Raw genomic sequence first — 21,352 nt, 5'->3', positions numbered from 1 at the left:
TACTATAGTTTGGAGGAGGAATAGAATATTTGTCAAAATTTCACTGGTATTTTGGTCCTCATATTTATTACATCAACAACCTTGTCGATTTCAAATTCTTGCAAATTATTTACATACAAAAATATGTGTGTGAATATCTAACGGATTAAAATTTCAAAACTCTACATAAATTATATAATTCCAAATAAACAGACATATTTGATACTCCCTCCGTCCCGGACTACTTGCACTTATTTCCTTTCTGGGCGTCCCAAGTTATTTGCACTCTTTCCATTTTTAGTAAAAATTATTACCTACAGCCGCAATTGTTGACTTTGCTATACACTCATTCCTTAATCTCTGTGCCGAAAAGGAAATGTGCGAGTAGTCCGGGACGGAGGGAGTATTTTTGAAATGAATATAGAATGATAAATGATTTGACACAAGCTTTTCATTATTATTGTGATTATATAATGACAATATAAATGCACATTTATTTCGACACTACATGGATTTGTTAAAGATTAACATGTTAAACACAGTATGCATGAAATGCATAAGTAATCTAATTATTCTAATTGTTATTACTTAATTATGTAATGATAAGAAATACACATTTATTTCGACAATACAGGATTTCTTAAAGATGAACATGTCAATCACAATATGCATGACAGAAAAGTGACAAAACACAAATAAGATTAATCGGCCTCTCGATCCCCACCACTCAGTCTTTAGCGAAACCCACATAATTAGCCCCATCTAGAGTGGTACTCGAAAGACTACAAAATTTCCAAAGTCACATTAGCAGACAAATAAGATTAGTGGGCTCGATAACGAAACTCAAATAATTAGTACCCATCTAGAGTGATCGATAATAACTCAAAAGACTATATTTACTAAAATTTCCAACCCTAGTTAGCCGACAAATAAGATTAGTCGACATACACTTTACTGCGAAACCTACATAATCAATCCCCATCTTAAGTGATCGACAATAACTCGATAAATTATACTCCCTCCGTCCCGCACTTATTTCCTTTTTGGGCATCCCAAGTTACTTGCACTCTTTCCATTTTTAGTAAAAAATTTCACCAGCCGTCATTTTTGACTTTCCTATACACTCATTCCTTAATCTCCGAGCCGAAAAGGAAATGAGCGAGTAGCCCGGGACGGAGGGAGTACTATTTAATATAATTTCCAAACCTGCATTAGCCGACAAATAAAATTGATCCCACCTGAATCTGCGGCTGAAGCTTTAGATCGAACCCATATAATCAGAGTGACTAAATTGTTCTTTGCATTTATTCTCCTCAAAACACGATTCTCTCTCCTCCATTCATCCGCTCTAAATATACATCTCTGCTCTTCTTCCTTTGGGGTTTCCTGAGAAGCCGCCTTTCTCAGAAACTAGGGGAAAAAATCATTTAACAATTGGAGAATCCTCACAGGAATTGAGGATCATGAACTGAACACTCTTAGTAGCAGAAACCGCAAATTGATTATGCTTATTATTTGTTTATACACGCGAACAATTTCGCAGAGAACGATAGGTATGGGATGAGAGAGAATTCCTTCCTCAGATTTCTCTTCTTCCTGTTCTTCGTTGATCTTCTCTGTCTGTTTCGAAATTAAGCTTAAACCAACTCTCGAAACTAGGTTATTTTATCCTATTTCTTATTTAACCAAAATTCCGGAGCTGTCCTATTTTATTTTTCAATCGGGTTGTCAGTATTTTCAATTATGATTTTATACATACGGAATGATTTGATGTGATTTTAGTTCCTCAAAATCTCGAGGTTACTGTCAGCGTAGTTGGATTTTGGATCTTTTGATGGTTACGCAGCTCTGTTTTTTAACATAAAATTAGCTAAAATTATTGACTGGGATAGAATTCTAGGGCTGGGATTGAAGTATTACTGTGTGTGATTTGTAGCTATTGATAGTGATGTGGTACTTCATTAGAGTTTTGCTCAATGGGCAGGTTGTCTGGTGCATTTATGGTGTGGTATAGTTGGTTGAAGTTTGGGATTTTATTCAGGTGATCTTCTTATATGAACTGGCATTGTTATTGGAGTTGAGATCACTTGATCATGATGGTTGTTTGTGCTGTCTTGTTTCCTTGTCCAGCAATTTCTGTTGCTGAGTGTTGGAATCTTGACAGTGAGAGTGTGACGGTTAATCGGAATGAGTGCAAGCCTTTAATCGGTGGAGAGGTCACTGAATCTCTTTCGGTTATCACTTGCAATGTCTCGGTGTTTTCCCTTCCCCCCGCCTGGATATGAGTTGGAGGGAAGATCTGATCATGTGGATTTGATCACAGAGGTTTGTGTGGGTGATCAGACTGGCTGATATGCCGAACAATTTCTTCTGCATTTGAAGTTTCGAATGATATTGCATTGCTGATGTGTGGTACTTGATGTTTGTCTTAAAACAAAACAATCATAGAGTTCTTGTTACCATTGAATCTAGAGTAAGCCATTCGACATGATTTATCAAAGCTCGAGCTGAATAGATTTGATAGCTGAGTGCTTGTATAGTTTGGGGAAATTAGGGGTCATATCTTTTGTTGGGATGTTTTATGGTGAAGCACCTAAAATGGTATGTGTAGTGAACTAAAAAGTTGATTGTTTTACGAAAGTCCCTTTGTACCAAAAGTGCAGAATCTGTTTCACCTTATTGAAAACTTTTCTCTATTTGTCTTATTCTATGTTTTCTACTGCTCTTCAAACACAAAAGTGTATAGAATGAGCTAGTTAGAAGTCATGGACTCCTTTTTTTTGAAGTTATAAGAAGCACCTTTTGGCTTCAGTTGCTATTTCATGTAAGCCACTTGCTGTTTTTTTCTCTAAATGCTATCTTGACTTAATGCGTGACATCATCACAGGAGAAACAAAAGCACGAGAAGCACAAGGATAAGGAGGAGAAGAAGAAAAAAAAGGAAAGAAAGGAAAAGAAAGAAAAAAAGGAAAGAAAGGAGAAGGAGAGAGGTGAAGAGAAACACAAAGACAAAAAGGATAAGAAACGAAAGCGGGAGAAACACAGAGGCAAGAAGGATAAGAATAAAGATGAAGAAAAAAGTACAGGGTCATTGGAGAACCAAAATGATCAGAGCCTTGTTCCAGAGAGAACTTGTGTTGAATTGGGAAATAGAGTTAAAAATGACGGAGCAATGGGCAGCGAAATGGTTCAGAAAATCACAATTTTGGAGAAGTCAAAGGCCAGCTTGCTGGGTGGGGTGCAAGCGAATGGTAATGGCAGGTTGGTTGTTAACGATCCGAGAGATCACAGCAGGATGCCTAATGGTCAAAGTCTCCAAGTTGATTCAAGGAGTTTGGGAAATGGTAGGAACAGTTTTGGAGAGAACCAAATTAAGGCTGAGGAGGGGAAAGAAAGGAACGGATATGGATACATGGTTGGCGCAGGCAGAGGGGATGCTAGCAAGAATGTAGATCAATATCAGAATACAAAAGCAGATGACAATAAACGGAAGGAGAAGAAAATGGAGTTAACAGGGTTAAGGAAAGATGAGGTTAAACAAGAAAAAAGTAATGGTGCTTTTCTAGATTTTCACTCTAACATTCCCTCAGATCTTGTGAAGGAGAACAATAACTGGCAGAGAAAGCTTCCAAAACTGAAGGAGTTAAATGGCTTCTTACATGGTGAGAACAAAAACAGTGGAGTTCAACCCAGTGATACGCCTAGGCATACCATTGTGTCTTCTCAAGCTGGAGGTGGTGTTCATCCTTGTAAAAACACTATTAACATAGGGGTGGTGGGGAAAAGAGGTGTTATCACAGATGAGAAGGTGAATGTCAAGCATTCATCCCCTCATTCGCTGATTGATAATGTAAGGAATACTGGACCTTGCCAAATTGCAGCAGATAACACAAAAGCAGAGAATGGTAGGGTTCACATTGTCCGTATTCAAAGAAAAATGGAACCACACCAAACTAGCAACAGCGTTGCAATGGAAAAGCATATAGCCAACAGCAGTTTTGACAGAAAAGTTCCACCCTCTCATCCATTAGTGGAGAATGGAGGGAAAATGGCCGTAAAAACGCCAGATATAGATGAGTCGGGAAGAAGGGTTGAGGAGGGGAAAGAAAGGAATGGACGTGGATACATGATTGGTACAGGTGGAGGGGATCCTAGCAAAAATGCATTTCAAAATAAGAATACGAAAGCAGAGGACAAGCCAGGGAAGAAGGAGAAGAAAAGGGAGTTAACGGGGTTTAGGAAAAACGAGATTAAACAAGAAACAAGTAATGGTAATTCTCTAGACTTCCAATCCAACATTCCCTCAGATCTTCTGAAGGAGAACAATGACTGCCATGGAAAGCTTCCGAAACAGGAGTTAAATGGCTTCTTACATGGTGAGTTCTTTCCTTTTTTCTGACATGCTTTTATCTCTTTCTTTGTAATTTTGCAGTGATTGATAGGTACATGAATAACTTTCCTGATTGCTTTTCAGTAATATTCTTATGTGTGTGAGTTTAGTTCTATGGCATGTTTGTCTTACTTTTAGCTAATGTATTTTATGCTCTTTTAGCGAAAGACAGTGGAGATCGACCCAATAATATGTCCAGACATGCCATCGTGTCACCTCAAGGTGGTCAAACTGGAAATCGTGTCCGTCCTTGTCAAAATACGATTAACATAGGGGTGGTGGAGAAGAGCAATGTTATAACAGATGAGAAGGGGAATGGCAAGCTTTCATCCCCTCAATCGGTGATTGATGATGTAAGGAACACTGGATCTTGCCAGAATGGTCGGGTTCAAATTAATGCTCGCGTGGTTAGTAATGGCGTTATTTCCCCTCACATTGTCCGTATTCAAAGAAAGATGGAACCATCCCAAACTAGCAATGGCATTGCAATGGCAAAGCAGATTGCCAGCAGCAGTTTTGACAGAAAGGTTCCACCCCCTCATCTGCTTGGGCAGAATGGAGGAAAAATGACCGTGCAAACGCCAGATACAAATGAGTCGAGGAAACACTCTGCATCAAGAAAGGAGAAGGTCGCCAAGACCCCCACGAAGCCTCCTCATCCAGATATGCAATACTTGAGCCTGATACTCACTGTTCCTGAAGTAGAATGGCCACAGACTGATGATCAAGAATGGCTGTTTGACCGCCATGTTTCAGAAACAAAGCGGCCCAGATTGGCCTCCCCGGATATGAAACACGTCTGGTCAGAAACCGTACATTTGAAGTGTGCAGACGTCACCGCATTGCCATATGTCATCCCTTACTAGATGAGATCAAGAAGGTTGCTTCATTTGATCATCTCCAATTGGCCGAGTGAAGAGCGTCTGCTCTACACCAGGTTTTCTGCTGTGTTAACTGCTGCTGAAGTTAGGCGAAGACGGGCGTACGACGAGCGAGGATTCGACGAGATTTACTGTTCTGTTTGCTACATTTACAAAGTGCAACATCCCAAAAATAGGCTTTGAAGGGATTTACTATTCTGATTTGCTACATTTGCAAAGTGTAACCTTCCAAACATAGGCTTAGAAGGGATTTACTATTTTGATTATAATATGGATAATTTAGAATTTTTGACGATCAATCCGATATAGTAATAATTTGTAGTAATTAAATTGAATTATATTATTTGACGAAGTATTCTGATAATAAAAAAGGACTAATTAGGATTTTGACAATCAATCCAATATTAATACGTAGCTGAAATGTATTAGGAGTAATAATATTTGATTAAATTATTATTTGAATTATATCCTCGAAATTAGTATAGTAATTAAAATAAAAAGAATATGTACAAATATATTAATGAATTAGAACGTACTATTATACTTTATAAAGGTCTTCAAGACTAAAATCTCATACAAATGAGATAATAGAATTAGTACTTTAGTAGATAGAAAGATAAATTGGTTGTTTACTTAGTCATTTTCTCTATTGTACTCTACAATAATTTAGAACAACTGCTTCAATTTGTTTAGTCGTTTAGTATTAATCTAAGAAAATAATAAGTTTTGAATTAGTAAAGTTAATTATAGAATAATCTAGAGTTTTATTGAACTTTTATATTATTATGCCACATTTATAAAAAAAGCTTCCCTAATCTTCTTGAAAATAGTGTTGGACAATTAAATACAGTACATTTTGTTCCCGAACAAGTATTAAAAATCTTTTGGAAAGATGGAAAATCAAAGATGAATCTAGAAAATAGTAGAAATATTTATAATATCATGGACAGTGGATAAAGTAATCAAGTATTCCTGTTTATCTTCAATTCATTATTTATGGGTTTTTTAATTCATATTTCACTCCTAATATAAAAGGGTATTTACATTTTTTAACCATTAATAAATATTTTAGTTGACGAAAGTGGTGATATTAACATAACTTGAAAAATGCTACCAAATATGTTTTCATCAAATTAAATTAATAACCATAATTTGTGTCTAATAATGGTCTGGTCCTAATTTTATGTTCCAGAATTAAATTGGACTTAATTGAGCCACGGTGACGATTTATATTTCGCGTGTATTCAAATATTTTTCCAAACGCAATTAATTACTAATAAATTGGAATAAACAATATTTGGATTGAATATTTCAGATGACTATCATTTTGTACTCAAAATAGTGACATATTAACCCACAATTTTAAATCGAAACACGTCACGAATAGTTTATCTTAAAATTCCAAAAAACTCAAATTGCCAAATAAATCATGAATTACAGCTAAATTCTGATTTATCTCAAATTAAATTATAAATTATGAATTTTGTTATGTTTGTAATTGTCACATTTGTCTTATTTTTGGCGAAATACATGATAATTGGACAATGGATTTTAAACACAAAACACACTATAAAAACATAAGCAAGGGAACATTCCTAACATATTTATACTAATATTTTATCATGTTTAAAATCGTCTACCACGTCATTGCGTATTTCGCCAAAAATAAGCCTGCCTAATTTATAATTCACTACTGTACTATTTATTTGCGAATTTGTTCTTCTTAAAATAATGAAGATTTAAAATTGAGAAAATAATAGTCATATCATCCAAAAGATTATAAAAAATAATTAATAATAATAAAACAAATCTAACCGCCACGTCACTCAGTGATATCCAATTCTGCAATTCCAAGTAAATAAACTGATTTTTCGCAACTGGTTTCACACTCTTTTTTCTCTTTTTCATAAATCTCTCAATTCCGATATTTATGTAAATAAACTGATTTTTCGTATTTTATTTCGCATATTATATATACTCTCTATTTCTCCATTTCAATTCCAGAGAAAACAGCAATCATCTCTCTCTCTGTAGAAGAGTAAGTGATGGGGTGCGTACTAAACAAGCCCAACAGCAATGACGGCCCATCAGCCCAAAGCCCAAGGAAGAGTATGAGTTCGGCATTACCAAAGAGTTCGGCCTCAGCCTACAGCTCGGTAAAAGCCAACCAATCAAGCTCTACTCTCAGATCGGCAACCAAAGCAGTTCGGTCTCAGTATTCGACCGAACAAGGAGTTAGTGGACCCATACAGGATTTCCACAACTTCCAACACACCCACTACCACGTGGTGTCAACTCAGGCCACGATCTTAGGCCATGACCTACACGACATCCACGACTTAGGGTGGTGATGCAAGCCACGATCTTAGTTCAATATATAAATAGAACTTAGAGCTGATAGAAAGGGTTAAGCTCTCTAGAGATAAAATAGCATATAGCAAGTCTGTGTTGTAAGCTGTAATCCCAGATCAAGCAATACAATCTTGCCCTCCCTTCTTCCCGTGGACGTAGATTTACTTCAGTAAATCGAACCACGTAAATTCATTGTGTCGTAGTCTTTATTCTCTACCAGCATTTACTAACATCAGAAATTCGCGGATTCATCACTGGCGCCGTCTGTGGGAAACAGAGAACCAAATTTGTGATAAAGCGAATTTTGACCCTTTTTCCACCCCAAAAAAATGCATACCAGATCACACACTACCCGTAATACCGTTCGTGAAAACCATGAGGAAGCTAGTCCAGCCCGCAGGTCCGGAAAACAGCCTCGGGAGACATCTACTTCCAGTTTTCACGATGAAGGAACAAGCCGCTCAAAAGGTCCACACACCGAGTCTTCCCAGCAGCCTGATTTGAATGAGGCTGTCAAGCTGTTCTTGGCTGAGAAGCAGGATGAGTTCTTAGCCTTCCTGCAAAAGAGCCAACAGCCGAAGACGAAAACGGTGGGTTCTCCTTCCTCATCCAGACATGAAAGTCACTACCGCAGTAGTGCCGTGTCTTCCAGGAAGAAGAATCCTCAACCCCGACATGTTCCTGTTCCTCCTCGGTACCGGAATCACAGGAGATCTCCATCTCCTCCGTACCGAAGAGATGTCGGGTTCGCCATGTACGGAGCATTGAAGACTCCGTTCTCGGACGATATCACCCGAACTCCCCTTCCACAGAACTACCGAACTCCGTCGATGACTTATGACGGGTTGGTGGATCCTCATGACTTCCTGGGACGCTATCAGTATAATATGGCGAACCAAGGTCTCAATGAGGTCCATATGTGCAAGCTGTTCCCCGAGCTGCTTATCGGGAACGCAAGAAGGTGGTTCGATAGCCTCCCCCAAGGCAGCATTAGATCTTACCGAGATCTAATGGAGGCTTTCCACAGGAGGTTCTTTCAGAAAGCGGAAGCCCGGATCACTTCGGCTCAGCTGCTTTCTATACGTCAAGGTCGCGACGAAAAGATCAACGACTTCATGACGAGATTCCACAAGGAATGCCTACAAGTAGATGATCTCAACGAACTACTTGTCATTTCGGCATTCCAAAATGGAATCCTGCCCGGAGCTCTCTACAGAAAGCTCGTGGAATGCAGTCCGCAAACAGCTCAAGAGATGTGGGACATTGCGGACAAGTTTTCTCGTGCCGATGAGGCAGACCGTCGAAAACGGTCTTTAGACAGCTCATCTAGAGAAGACAAAAAGAAGCCCGATCATAGCGATCAGAGGCTTCCTCGCCGAACACCTTCCCCACCAGAGGAGGATAGCGGTCATCCGAGGTGATCGAAAAAGAGCAAGTGTGTTCGCAGATTGCGCTTAAAAGTGCCGAGCAATCAGTTCGGCACCATCAAGCATAGCAATCACAGCAGCCGGAGTCAGAGGCAGGCGAAATGACCGAAGTCACACTAGAGCCGAACTCGATGGTGTACGGCACTGAAGCAGTGATTCCGGTTGAGATCGGCATACCCAGTCCCCGAACTCAATTTCTCCTCAGAAATGAATGGTGACGGACTGAGAGCCGAACTAGATCTTGCCGAAGAAAGAAGAGAATTGGCCTGCATAAAAGCAGCCAAGTACAAGGAGCAAGTAGCCCGGTATTATAACCAAAGGGTGAAAAAGCTGCAATTTCAAGTGGGAGATCTCGTCTTGAGAAACAACGAAGTAAGCCGAGCAGAAAAGCTGGGCGAACTCGAACCCACATGGGAAGGTCCATCTCGGGTGTCAGAAGTCCTCGGCAAAGGGTCTTACAAATTGACTCACGTGTCAGGAGCACAAGTACCCCGAACATGGTACGTTTCCAACCTCAAAAAGTTCCATTTGTAAGAGACAGTCCAGTCAGTCTTGAGTCCTGTTCGGTCAATGTGCTTTCTTTGGTTTGCTTGGTCTTTGTTTGTCTCTGTGCGTTTTGTCTGTGTGTTTTGTCTGTCTCTGTGCGTGTCATCTCTTACAAATGTTACTGAGGTATCTTGTTCTTCGAAGGCTGATCCCCTTCTTAGAACATATACAAGCCAACGATTGTGAGTCAAAGCTTCTAAAGAGGATACAAGACCACAATTCAGCTTAAACAAGCAGTTCGTCTGAAACGAACTGCAATAAGCCAACGATTGTGAAGTCAAAGCTTCTAAAGAGGATACAAGACCACAATTCAGCTTAAACAAGCAGTTCGTCTGAAACGAACTGCAATAAGCCAACGATTGTGAAGTCCAAGCTTCTAAAGAGGATACAAGACCACAATTCAGCTTAAGAATCAAGCACTTCGTCTGAAACGAACTGCAATAAGGGAAAGTCCGATCCACGCGATAAACCTCGCCGAATTAGGACGACCAAGTTCGGTCAAAGAAGTTTACCTCATAAGACCGAGGACGACCTTGTCTAGTCAAAGAGGTTTACTGCATAAGACCACTTCGGTTAACTGGGAAAGTCCGATCCACGCGATAAAACTCGCCGAATTAGGACAAGGGAAAGTTCGATCCCGGCGACAAAAATCGCCAAATTAGAACACAAGCTTAGTCCGGTCAAAGATGTTTATTTCATCAGACCAAAGACGAGTCCGGTCAAAGATGTTTATTTCATCAGACCAAAGACGAGTCTGGTCAAAGATGTTTATTTCATCAGACCAAAGACGAGTCCGGTCAAAGATGTTTATTTCATCAGACCAAAGACGAGTCCGGTCAAAGATGTTTAGTTCATCAGACCAAGGACCAAGTCCGGTCAAAGATGTTTACTTCATAAGACCAAGGACCAAGTCCGGTCAAAGAAGTTTACTTCATAAGACCGAGGACAAGTACGATGAAATTTTTTCGCTAAGCTGTAAATACACAGTGTTAGAAGCGAAAACAAAATTTCATTTATTAAATCTCGTTCGGCAGACAATTCAGCTCCCCTACGAGAAGGCATTACGCCATTACAAAGGACTATTCTACTGTCCTCGGTTGCTAAAGTTAAGCCACCTATCTGCAAAATCCTCTGGAAGCCGAGTTCGGTTGTTCCGAGCAGATGAAGAATAAGCAGGTCGACGAGATGCTATCCTCGACCCAACACCTCTTCCGCGAGCCCCAGAAGCTCTAACCCCTCGGCGATGAAGAGTCTCTGCAATAAGCATCTGCTGATCTTGCTCGCTCATAGTCACAACTCCTCGGCGAATTTCAGTCCGTCCCTGTCTTGACGATTCCGGTTGCTCCTGAGCCCGTTCTCGTCTTGACGTTTCCGGCTGTTCCGGAGTTCGTTGTTGACTTGGAGTAGGATTTTGAACAAGGGAACCAGAGGCTTGATCTGGAGTGCGAGCATCTGTTGGCGGGAAATGCCTAAGGAATCTCTCGATTGAGGGACGCCGGGAAAGAATGATGTCGTACCGAGAAGCCCAGCGCCGTAATGATTTCACAACTTGTTGGCAAGCCGAGCTCTCCAGCGCATTGTTCCTCCGGAGTACATGATATTCCTCCCACAGTTCGTCAACTCGACTCTGAACATCTGATATGGTCACTCCCCCGCGCACACGGATGTAATCCTCGTACGCAGTCCTCTCAGCAATGGTCGTATTCAGCTCGGCCTCCAGATCCTTCTTATCGGACTCTAAGTCCTTATTATCGGCCTCCAGCTTCACTAAACGAGCCAGAAGCTCGTCATTCTTCGTCTGATCGGCTATAGCTCTTTTCTCAGCTTCGTCTAAAGCCGAAGAGTACAGCCGTTTCCAGTGAAGTATCTCCATCTCCTTGAGTACAAAGCAGCTATATTAGTTCGGCAGCTGTACCGAGCAGATAGTAAAATACAACAGGAATAAAGGCGAGTACGAAAAGCTATACGAAGACAAGTGTAGAGAATTTTTCATTCACAAGGAAAATTTTTTACACTAGGAGGGCTTCAAGGCCATTTTACAAGGAAGAAACTAGACTAAGAGAAGGGAGACGAAATCATACTCCGCCAGCTTCGTCTCCGGCTCCTCGGTCTGGTTCAGCTTTCTCCTGAGCTACCTCAGCCTCGGCCTCGCATCCTGCCGGCCTCGCCTCCGCCTCCTGATCGGCTTCCTTCTCCGGATGCCCGGCCCGCTCGACTTCGGCCTCCAGCTCCAGCGGCTCGACCTCACCCTCTCCGTTGTAAGTCGAAGCGGGTGAAACGGGTCCCACGGAGGCAAAGATAGCCTCCAGGTTCTCGTCCCGATCAGCTCGACAACTCCGGACTCGGTCTGCAGAAAGCAGGACCGAGGATGAAGCGAGCTCCTCAAGGAGCGGCAGATTCTGAAGCCGAGCTGCTATCTCTCGGCTGTACAGAGGCAGCACGACGTCGGCCCCCTGCTCGCCCTTATCGGTAATTAGCCTTACCAGACTACCGACAAAGGCCGAGAACTGGCCGCTCAAAAAGAGTTTCTCCGTGTAAACACGGAGAGCCTCCCCCTGGGCAGCCACGGCGGCAGCCTCCTTCTGAGCCTCCCGGTGCTTCGTCTGCTCTTGCAGGATGATGAGCTGGTTTTTGGCTGACCGGGCTTCATCCTGAGCCGAGATCCTAGCAGCTCGGGCCCTCTCAAATTTGGCCTCAGCCTGTTCGGCCAGACTACGAGCAAGATGCAACTTCTTCTGCATCTCCTCGTAGTCGTGGGATGCTTTGGAGAGCTCCACGGAGACGAGCTTGGCTCTCTGAAGATGAACAAGGAAAAAACTCAACAGAATGGCCATCAAAAAATGTGGAAAAGAAGCCAAGTCAGAAAGCTTACCTCCACAAAATTCGTCGGCCATTGAAAAGGCTCAGGGACGTGTTCCGGGATGTCTGCAACCACCTCGGAGATGACCAGGTCTTTCCCCGGCGCTCTTGGGGACTCATGAAATTTCCCCTTCCCTTTAGCCGAACACGGCTCCGGCTCTTTCGGATCCGAAGAAGAGGTTTTTTGCCTCTTCGGATTCTTCTCGGCTTCAGACGCCGAGCGAGGGGCTCTCTGCCTCTCCGGCTCCACAAGCTCGGAGGACTTTCGGATAGCCTTATTCAACATGTACACTGCCAAAAAGCAAGAAAGCCAGGTTAGTTTTCTTCGTTAAAGCAGTAGAGCATAAAGATAAAGAGAAATCCTCACCCTCGGCCTCTTCGTCCGAAGACGAGATGTCGAACACGACGTCGCCCTTGACGAGCTCAGACTCCGTGTATTGTTTCCTAACTATGGGAATCTTGTTGAGCTCGCCATCGAGCTCGTCCAACGGTTCAGGCCGAGGATGACGGATAACGGACTTCGGCCCTCTCCAGGGAAAACTAGGAGCCGCGGTCCTATCATAGTAGAAGAAGCGGTTTTGCCACTTCGGCCACTTCGTTTTACAAAAGGCCCTAAAGGGCTGTACAGGGATCAAGTAAAACCAAGACCCCTTCCTCTTAAATTGAAAGAATTTAAGGATCGCCTTCAAAGACAAATCCCTTCCTAACTTACGGAGTTCGGCAGCGAAGGCCGACAAGTGCCTCCAAGAGTTCGGAGTCACCTGGCCTAAAGGAAGCTGAAAAAAAATCTAGTAAATCTATAAAGGCAGAAGGGAGGGGGAAACGAAGCCCGCATTCTAAGCAGGCCTCGTACACGGTGGCGTAACCCTCCGGCGGGGAGTCAGCCCTATGATCACCGTCAGGTACCACCGCCTTCCCCCCAGGAAAAAAGTATTTTTCGGGTAGGGATATCACAGTATCCTTACTCAAAATACTATGGAAATACTCTACGGTCTTCTCCCCGGACTCTTTCCGGCCAGAAGACCCCTTACCGCCTCTCCTACCGCTACCCGACTCCGAAGAAGAAGAAGAAGACATTTTTCTTACTTTTTGAAGGTGAAGAAAGTCTGAAGAAATTCTTGAAAGCGGAGAGAGAATTTTCGCAAAAAAGAGAGAGTGCAGAAGAAGCAGTCGCAAAAGTGCTTCAATGATGAAGAAAGGAGGTATTTATCAGATTCGGCGAAGATTTCAAAATCGTCGCACCGTTTCGAATCTCACCTTTTCAGGATTCAACGGCCGGATTTTACTGTCGCATTTAATGCGAGGCACGTCCCCTGACATCAGCCTCCCCCTTGCCTTTATCCAGAATGCCGAAGTGACTCACTTCGCCGAAGTGATTCACTTCGCCCTTCGGGGGGGGTAGTGATGGGGTGCGTACTAAACAAGCCCAACAGCAATGACGGCCCATCAGCCCAAAGCCCAAGGAAGAGTATGAGTTCGGCATTACCAAAGAGTTCGGCCTCAGCCTACAGCTCGGTAAAAGCCAACCAATCAAGCTCTACTCTCAGATCGGCAACCAAAGCAGTTCGGTCTCAGTATTCGACCGAACAAAGAGTTCGGCCTCAGCCTACAGCTCGGTAAAAGCCAACCAATCAAGCTCTGCTCTCAGGTCGGCATCAAGCTCTACTCTCAGATCGGCAACCAAAGCAGTTCGGTCTCAGTATTCGACCGAACAAGGAGTTAGTGGACCCATACAGGATTTCCACAACTTCCAACACACCCACTACCACGTGGTGTCAACTCAGGCCACGATCTTAGGCCATGACCTACACGACATCCACGACTTAGGGTGGTGATGCAAGCCACGATCTTAGTTCAATATATAAATAGAACTTAGAGCTGATAGAAAGGGTTAAGCTCTCTAGAGATAAAATAGCATATAGCAAGTCTGTGTTGTAAGCTGTAATCCCAGATCAAGCAATACAATCTTGCCCTCCCTTCTTCCCGTGGACGTAGATTTACTTCAGTAAATCGAACCACGTAAATTCATTGTGTCGTAGTCTTTATTCTCTACCAGCATTTACTAACATCAGAAATTCGCGGATTCATCAGTAAGCTTGAGCAATCATGGGTGGCGGTAGTAACTGCTCCTCTCCTTCTTCAACTGGTAAATAATTTTGACTCCTCTCACTATGCAGCTGTACATATGTGTATATTTAGTTATATAAGTAATTAAATACTTATTTGATATTTCTGTTTGCAGAGGATGTATCACTATCTAGCCAAGGTTTCCCGCACGATTCTATTCTGTTAAGGTGCTTCATTTAACGCGTACTAATATTAAATGTTAAGTTTCCTTATAATTGATTCTAATAATTGCGTTTTTTGTCGTGTAATTATTGTGATCAGTCGAGATGATGAGTGCCTGAGTCATAAATTAGTGAATAGTTCAATTGAGGAGGCTGCTGAGAGGCAGAGATTGAAGGTTTACACACAGGTTTTGAGGAGTTATGAGGAATTGCAGCCTAAGATTGACAGATTGGAGGAGGCTAAAAGTAGAATTTTGAGGTATGATTGGTGGGTTTGATGCATCTGTAGCTTTGATTATTTGGAGTTTTTTGGTTGGATAGTTGGTTTGTTTTTGTGGTGAAATGCAAATTTGGGGGTTTGTGTTGATTTGCAAGTTGTGATGTTGTTTTCCTCATTGGAATTCATACATACAAGATATGTATGTAGCATGCTACTATTGATCTTCAAGTAAGAAGCCTCTTTTGTGTTAGTATTATGTTTAGTTTCGGATGAAAGATTGTTATTCCATTACCTTGTGCTTGTGTTTAGAATGATGTATAATCTTGATTCATCACTTTGAATCCAATGTTGTTGGTCAATGGAAGCGGTTGTTGATTGGATAGTTGGTTTGCTTTTGTGGTGAAATGCAAATCTGGGGTTTCTTAATATTGTAGCCCTTTTGTGCTATTGTTATCTTTACCACGTGACTCGAGAGTGAGCTTCTGGTGAAAGATTATTCTTTGACCCATCACCGTGTTCGTGTGTTTAGGATGGCATTGCTTTGTAGCTTAGCTTTGATATACATATGTAACGGTGTTATTGTTTCAGCTATACTCCCCCCATTGACTTAAGAAAGTCTGATGTACCATATCCTATCCCACTCTTAGTGATTGGCCCCAAGGGTTCCGGGAAGAGCAGTCTCATTAACAACATCTCTCGGGTTTTTGAGGATGATGTGTTCCAGCCTGCAAGAGCCCAAGTGTCTTGTATACATTCGTATCACCTCCCCTCCCCTCCATATTACCTGCGCTTACTTTTCATTTTCATCTTAAACAGGTAACTCATCTCCTGAAGACGGGACCTATTTCATCCACGAGTACAGGATACCAAGAAATTCAGTTTGCTTCAGTTTGTTTGACACCCGCGCCTTGTCTGATGACTCGTCCGTAAACCTTAAAATGATCGAGCCTTGGATGTCAGAAGGCGTCTGCAATAGGAAGATGGTCGTAAGGTCTGTTTCAATCGTTTGTGTCTTCATACATGTGGATACATCTTTTCATTTTGTTACGCTTGATTTAATTTTTACCAGAGAATCCGACAGTGAGACTTTAAAAGCTCGGTTGGAGTGTATGGATTGGGAGGAGAGCTCTTCGGGTCAGGCAACCCCAATTGCCTTTGTCATCTTAGTCGTGAACGGGCTAGCTGTGTTGGAATCAATGGACAGCGCTGATGAAACGAAGAAAGGGTACTCTGAAATAATCAATTCAACTTTCAAGAATCCATTGTTGTCATTTAGAGGTACCGGTTATGAATATTTTGTCCTCTCCTCCTAAAGCCGATTCGTTCCTACTATGCTGATTTTGTTTTTTCTCAGATGACAAACCTGCTGTTGTAGTCACGCACGGAGACTTACTGTCCCTCTCCGATCGCGTGAGAGTACGTGTTTATCTTGGAGAACTGCTGGGTGTCCCTCCGACCAACCAAATCTTTGACATCCCAGGTACGAGATGCTCGTGTGCTTCGCTCTTGATAGTAACATAGGTGGGAAAAAAACACTGATTCTCGTTCTTGCAGAGAATGATGATCCTGCTACCACATCAGCAATATTTGATCTGTTGTTTTACTCCCTCGACCGAGCTGACCAATGTCTTCCCCTCATAGACGAAGACCTGTTCACGTACAAGGTTCAATTTCCTCTCTCCCGGGCTTGACATTGTTCTAATACAAGAATATATTACACGATTCCTCTGTTTGCGTGTTTGCGATCTGTCTGCCATGGCTATAAGCTCGAGTTGCATGTTGGGATGTTAATGGCGAACGTGGTTGCAGGTGAATGTCGTTGTAAAATTTCTCATCATGATGATCATTACAGCAATATTCATGTTCTGGATGGTTGCCGGCCTCCACCCTAGTCGGCCAGGAGCACCGCCGTCCGCCAATGATTCACTCCAACATGGTCCGCCACAAGCACCGCTGTTCGAAGTGGATTGGCATAAAATTCGACATTTGTGGTTGGAGGAGTAGCGCCATTCGACATTGACGGACACAGAGCCAACGAGGGGCTTTCTAATAAATTGCTCTTTTTTGCTCATAGCATCGTTGGATTTTTAGTATTTTGCGTGAAAAGCTGCTATATATAAGGTAGTATTTTATGTGAATCGTTGTGCAAAAGCCATGTCTTGAATATTATTGTTCAGAACCACTGGCATTGCTACTATAATATTGTTCTTACACATGAAATATGTTCATCTAATTAGCTATGGTTTAACACCATTTTAATGTAATGATTCCAATGATCACATATTCTTATTGAATTTCAAAACATTATAGCCTCTGCCAATTCTTGCCAAGAGTAAAGAGATACATGTTGCTGAGAGAGAGTGAAATGGTATATCAATGACTAAAAACTGTTTCCTAATAATCAAGCTGAGCTCGGAATTATCTGCAAAAATTTGGCCCTTGCTGTAGAATCAGTGGAGAATCGACCAAGCACAGCAATGGTGGCAGTGCTGCTTCCCATCTTCTCAATCCCTCGAGAAATCATACAGGTATGGCTAGCTTCCACGACAACGATCACATCTTCCCCGAGGATCGACGAAGCTGCCTCGGCCACCTGTCTGGTCAGCCTCTCCTGCACTTGCAGTTTGAACCCATAGAACTGCACCACCGACTGCAACAGCGATTTCCCAACGCTGCTGATGGCGCGGCCCGAGCTGTAATAGCCCACGTGCACGACGCCATGGAATGGGAGCAGATGGTGCTCGCACTGCGACCAGAACGGCAGGTTCAGCTCGGAGCAGATGTAGCTGGGTGCCATCGTCAACGATGATTCCCTCATGCTGCTTCGTATGAACCCGTTGAGCTTTGTGTCTGCATTCGAGTTCTTGAAGTTCATCAGCCAGTTGACGAATCGGGCAGGGGTCTCGACGAGATCCTCCCTCAACGGGTCCTCGCCCAGAGCGTACAGTATGGAGGAAACTGCTGCGAGGAGAGACGGGTCTGATGCGGGTGGCGTCTTGCAGATGGTTCGAGAAGGGCACCAGGATTTTTCGAGTGAGCGAGTAGCGTCTGCGGTTAGGCCTCGGAATCTGAGAAGGCCTAGGAAATCAGTCCAGATACCGGCCTTCTCGTCGTCAAAAGCTCCTGATCCCGAAATAACTGATAGCCTCACATATCCTTGGTGATTATTCAGGTCAGACTGGGAGTTCGGGAAACAGATATGGGAGCACTGGAGGACAACAGCAACGCCCGTTGGCTTGATACTGTGCTGCAGAGCTGCGCAGATTTCATCGGCCAGTCGCTGTGGATCTTGGAGGCGCTTGGCGAAGACTTCAGCGACACGGGAGAGCTTACTCAGCCCCACGACGCGCTGGCCGGACGGAACATAACCAACGTGACACTTGACCTGGAACGGGAGCAAGCAGGACTCACAATACGAGAAGAGATCAAGGTCGCGGACAATGACAAGGCCGCCTGCTCCGCCAGCAGAACCTACAGTGCTTTCCAACCCGGACTCGGGAAATAAAGCGCCACTAACAATCCCCTTCACGTTCTGATGATAGCCTGGACATGAAGCACAATGTCATGATTGTGTTACAAACAAAACATCATGTTTGAGTCTAATAACAATGGCCATAGCTTCAAAATGACCCTTCAAGATCAACTATCATGAACACTACCTAGAACAACAGAACAAGTTTGGCATATGTCCATCAAACATAGTGATCTTATCATCTACAAACAACGGGGCAAAGCAATCCGATATAGGGAATCTTAGACCTTGATTTAGAGGTAACTTAACTTCATGAATATAAGTGTTCAAGATCAACTCCATGAACTCTATGTGCATCAAAGAAGGAAATCCAATCCTTTGCAGCTCAAAACCTCAGTTTGATTCCCAATTGATTTAGAAAGCAACTTAACTTCATGGATCACATCCAAGCATACATATGATCAAAGATCTATTATTTGCTACACATTATTATACTTCAATCAAATTCAGTTTAATTTCATCATGGAATCAATAATCTTAATCTAATCTCATACATCCCTATACAAAATTGACACCCTAGATTCTGGAACAGTAAGTGACTACATTACTCAAAGTTTGACTTTCGCCAACACCTCTTGTGTAGAACACATGCTGCCAAATACAGGTAAGGAACACATCCAAGCTTACATATGGCCAAGGATCTGTTATTTCCTACACATCCATACTTCAATCAAATTCAGTTTGAATTTCATCCAAGAATCAATAATCTTAATATAATCTTCTATTATTATCATCATAATCCCTATACAGAATTAACACCTTCAAGTAACCTACAACACTAAGTGACTCCATTACTCAAAAGAAACAGTTAAAAAGCTGAGAGAACACAAGAGCTGCAATCAAGACTCACCTCGAGTCCCATCTCTGAGCGCCTCGGCCACACGGAGAGGCGTCTTAAGAAGACCTTCCCGGTTGATATCCTCACCCAAACCCAGCAGCAACACTCTCACAGCATCCTCAATAGCCCCCCTCTCTCCACCCACCTCAACATTCACTCCATTCTCAACCCCCACATGGTAATGGCATTCATCCAAAACGCCCATTGACAGTTAACAACAAATACAGCTACAAATATCCCAAACCCACCACAAAACCAGCTCAAAACTCCAACTTTCAAGATCCAAGAAACGCACAACCTCACTACAGATTTAACACAAAGATGCTGCTTTTAAGCACCAAGATTCAAACTTTATCACACCCCAGATCAGAACAGTGACCAAAACAGAAAAGTGGCCGCCACAAATCAAGCAAACCCGACAAAGGGTGGAGAGAATTACAAAAGAAGAGGTGGTGGTGGTGGTGAGAGATCTCAGGGATTTGTATGTATATAAATCGAAAAATAATAATACTAAAAAATTGTAGGGTTGCGGTTGGGCGTTGGAATGTGTAGGAAGAGGGAGAGCCCAGTTTGGCCCTTTTTCTATCCAAAAGAAAAGGTTTATGCTGCCTCACCAGAAAACTGGGGACACAGATTCGATGATGGTGACGTAGCTTCGTACCACCGCCGTTGGATTTGGGGGTTGGTGGAAGTGGCGCTTTCACTCCACCGTCTTTTCTTCGGCAATTACGCTCTCCCAATTTAGTATGGTGGCGCAATCAAACAGGAATTCGTTTGCTGTCTTTGCAAGAGGATCTATCCTATTGATGCATATTTTCATTTTCTTTCATACATTTACATAATAAAATATCTCAATTTTTTTTTATAATTCTAACGTTATTTTTACTTTTGCAAAGTTGCTATTACATTTCATTACTTTTTCGGAACTCTAGGTTTGCCGTGTTAGGATACATATGATACGATGTAGTACTATTAGTGGAAATTTTTTATTACTAAAAAATAAAAATGGGGTTATATTTCAATAGAGGATTACAAAGATATTGATTGTGATGTTGTTTTTATAAATTAGTTTGTAAATACTATGAAGCGGTTAATTTGAAGAGGATTACGCTCTCCTAAACCATTTATAACATTAAACCAATTATAACATAAAAATATTAACTCATAGAAATATAAAATAAAAGTCCAAGATTGGCATGGAAGCGCACCTACCATGACATGAGAATCCAACACTAGATCCGATTCAAAAGTCAATAAATGAATTTTAAATTGAAAAGAGTCAAATAAATGATTAATAGATGCGCAAGCTTATTCTTTGGAGTGAAGTTTTAGCATTTCCATTTTTCATTTCCTTCGACCTTTACTTTTGTGTGTGTTAACATGTTAGAAATTCTATGTTAAATTATGTCGAAGATGTGATTTCTAATTTGTAGGGATCATTACTTTACTTATGACTATGATGGATAGTTTATAAGGCAGAAAAATTCTATCATCAGCCTTTGAAACTATCATCGACTCATTTACATACTGCAACGCCATCCTAATTCCATAAAGTTTGGATTTGAATTCGTAAATGCGCCTATGGTTGTCCAACCAAGTATGTTACGGACTCAATTCCCACATCGATTGTGAGAACAACTGGTGTGTGGTATATAGACTAAATGAGTTCTCTCTCCTAACAGGCTAGTCTTTTGGGATGAGTTCTCATATTTGGTCTGTATCAATTGGTGCTTTCATTGAGAACCCAAACGGCTCGGAGTGGTGGCCGGGCAGCGAACTCACCGTGACCAACGAGTACGTTTGGGGCCGGCCGACTCGGAGTGGTGACCCACGGAGTGGTGGCCGGGCAAAGAACCCGCCGTGACTAACGTGGTCGTGACCAATGAGAACTCGGAGTGGTGGTCTGGCAAAGAACCAGCCGTGACCAACGAGGACGTTGGCCCTTAAAGGAGGATCGAATGTTACAAACTCAATTCCCACATCGATTGTGAGAACAACTGGTGTGAGGTATATAGACTAAATGTGCTCTCTCTCTTAATA

At 42.3% G+C, this 21,352-nt stretch overlaps 3 protein-coding genes across 4 annotated transcripts; 2 read left to right on the top strand and 1 right to left on the bottom strand.

Moving 5' to 3' along the window:
* Nucleotides 1-1,276: 1,276 nt before the first annotated feature.
* Nucleotides 1,277-5,549, top strand: LOC121744584. The gene is made up of 5 exons (XM_042138178.1): nt 1,277-1,532; nt 1,964-2,020; nt 2,110-2,304; nt 2,867-4,355; nt 4,532-5,549. Exons 3-5 carry the CDS (start codon nt 2,227-2,229, stop codon nt 5,233-5,235), a joined length of 2,271 nt encoding a protein of 756 aa, XP_041994112.1. The 5' UTR covers nt 1,277-1,532; nt 1,964-2,020; nt 2,110-2,226; the 3' UTR covers nt 5,236-5,549.
* An 8,972-nt stretch (nt 5,550-14,521) lies between these two features.
* LOC121745017 lies at nt 14,522-17,244 on the top strand. Of its 2 annotated transcripts, none has more exons than XM_042138765.1 (9): nt 14,522-14,580; nt 14,677-14,728; nt 14,823-14,981; nt 15,531-15,688; nt 15,759-15,933; nt 16,024-16,220; nt 16,297-16,422; nt 16,497-16,606; nt 16,752-17,244. In XM_042138765.1, the coding sequence occupies exons 1-9, from the start codon at nt 14,541-14,543 to the stop codon at nt 16,944-16,946; spliced, it is 1,212 nt and encodes a 403-aa protein (XP_041994699.1). In that variant the 5' UTR covers nt 14,522-14,540; the 3' UTR covers nt 16,947-17,244. The 2 variants fall into 2 exon arrangements, with proteins under 2 accessions (XP_041994699.1, XP_041994698.1); XM_042138764.1 differs by having other exon boundaries at nt 14,526-14,580; nt 16,012-16,220.
* LOC121745016 (GTP cyclohydrolase 1-like) lies at nt 17,196-20,121 on the bottom strand. The gene is made up of 2 exons (XM_042138763.1): nt 19,325-20,121; nt 17,196-18,485 (listed from the first exon to the last, which is right to left on the bottom strand). The coding sequence occupies exons 1-2, from the start codon at nt 19,515-19,517 to the stop codon at nt 17,344-17,346; spliced, it is 1,335 nt and encodes a 444-aa protein (XP_041994697.1). The 5' UTR covers nt 19,518-20,121; the 3' UTR covers nt 17,196-17,343.
* Between the last annotated feature and the right edge of the window lie 1,231 nt (nt 20,122-21,352).

This window comes from Salvia splendens, chromosome 8 (genome assembly GCF_004379255.2).
Source record: "Salvia splendens isolate huo1 chromosome 8, SspV2, whole genome shotgun sequence".
NCBI lineage: Eukaryota > Viridiplantae > Streptophyta > Magnoliopsida > Lamiales > Lamiaceae > Salvia > Salvia splendens.
This window is presented reverse-complemented; position numbering and strand designations above follow the sequence as displayed.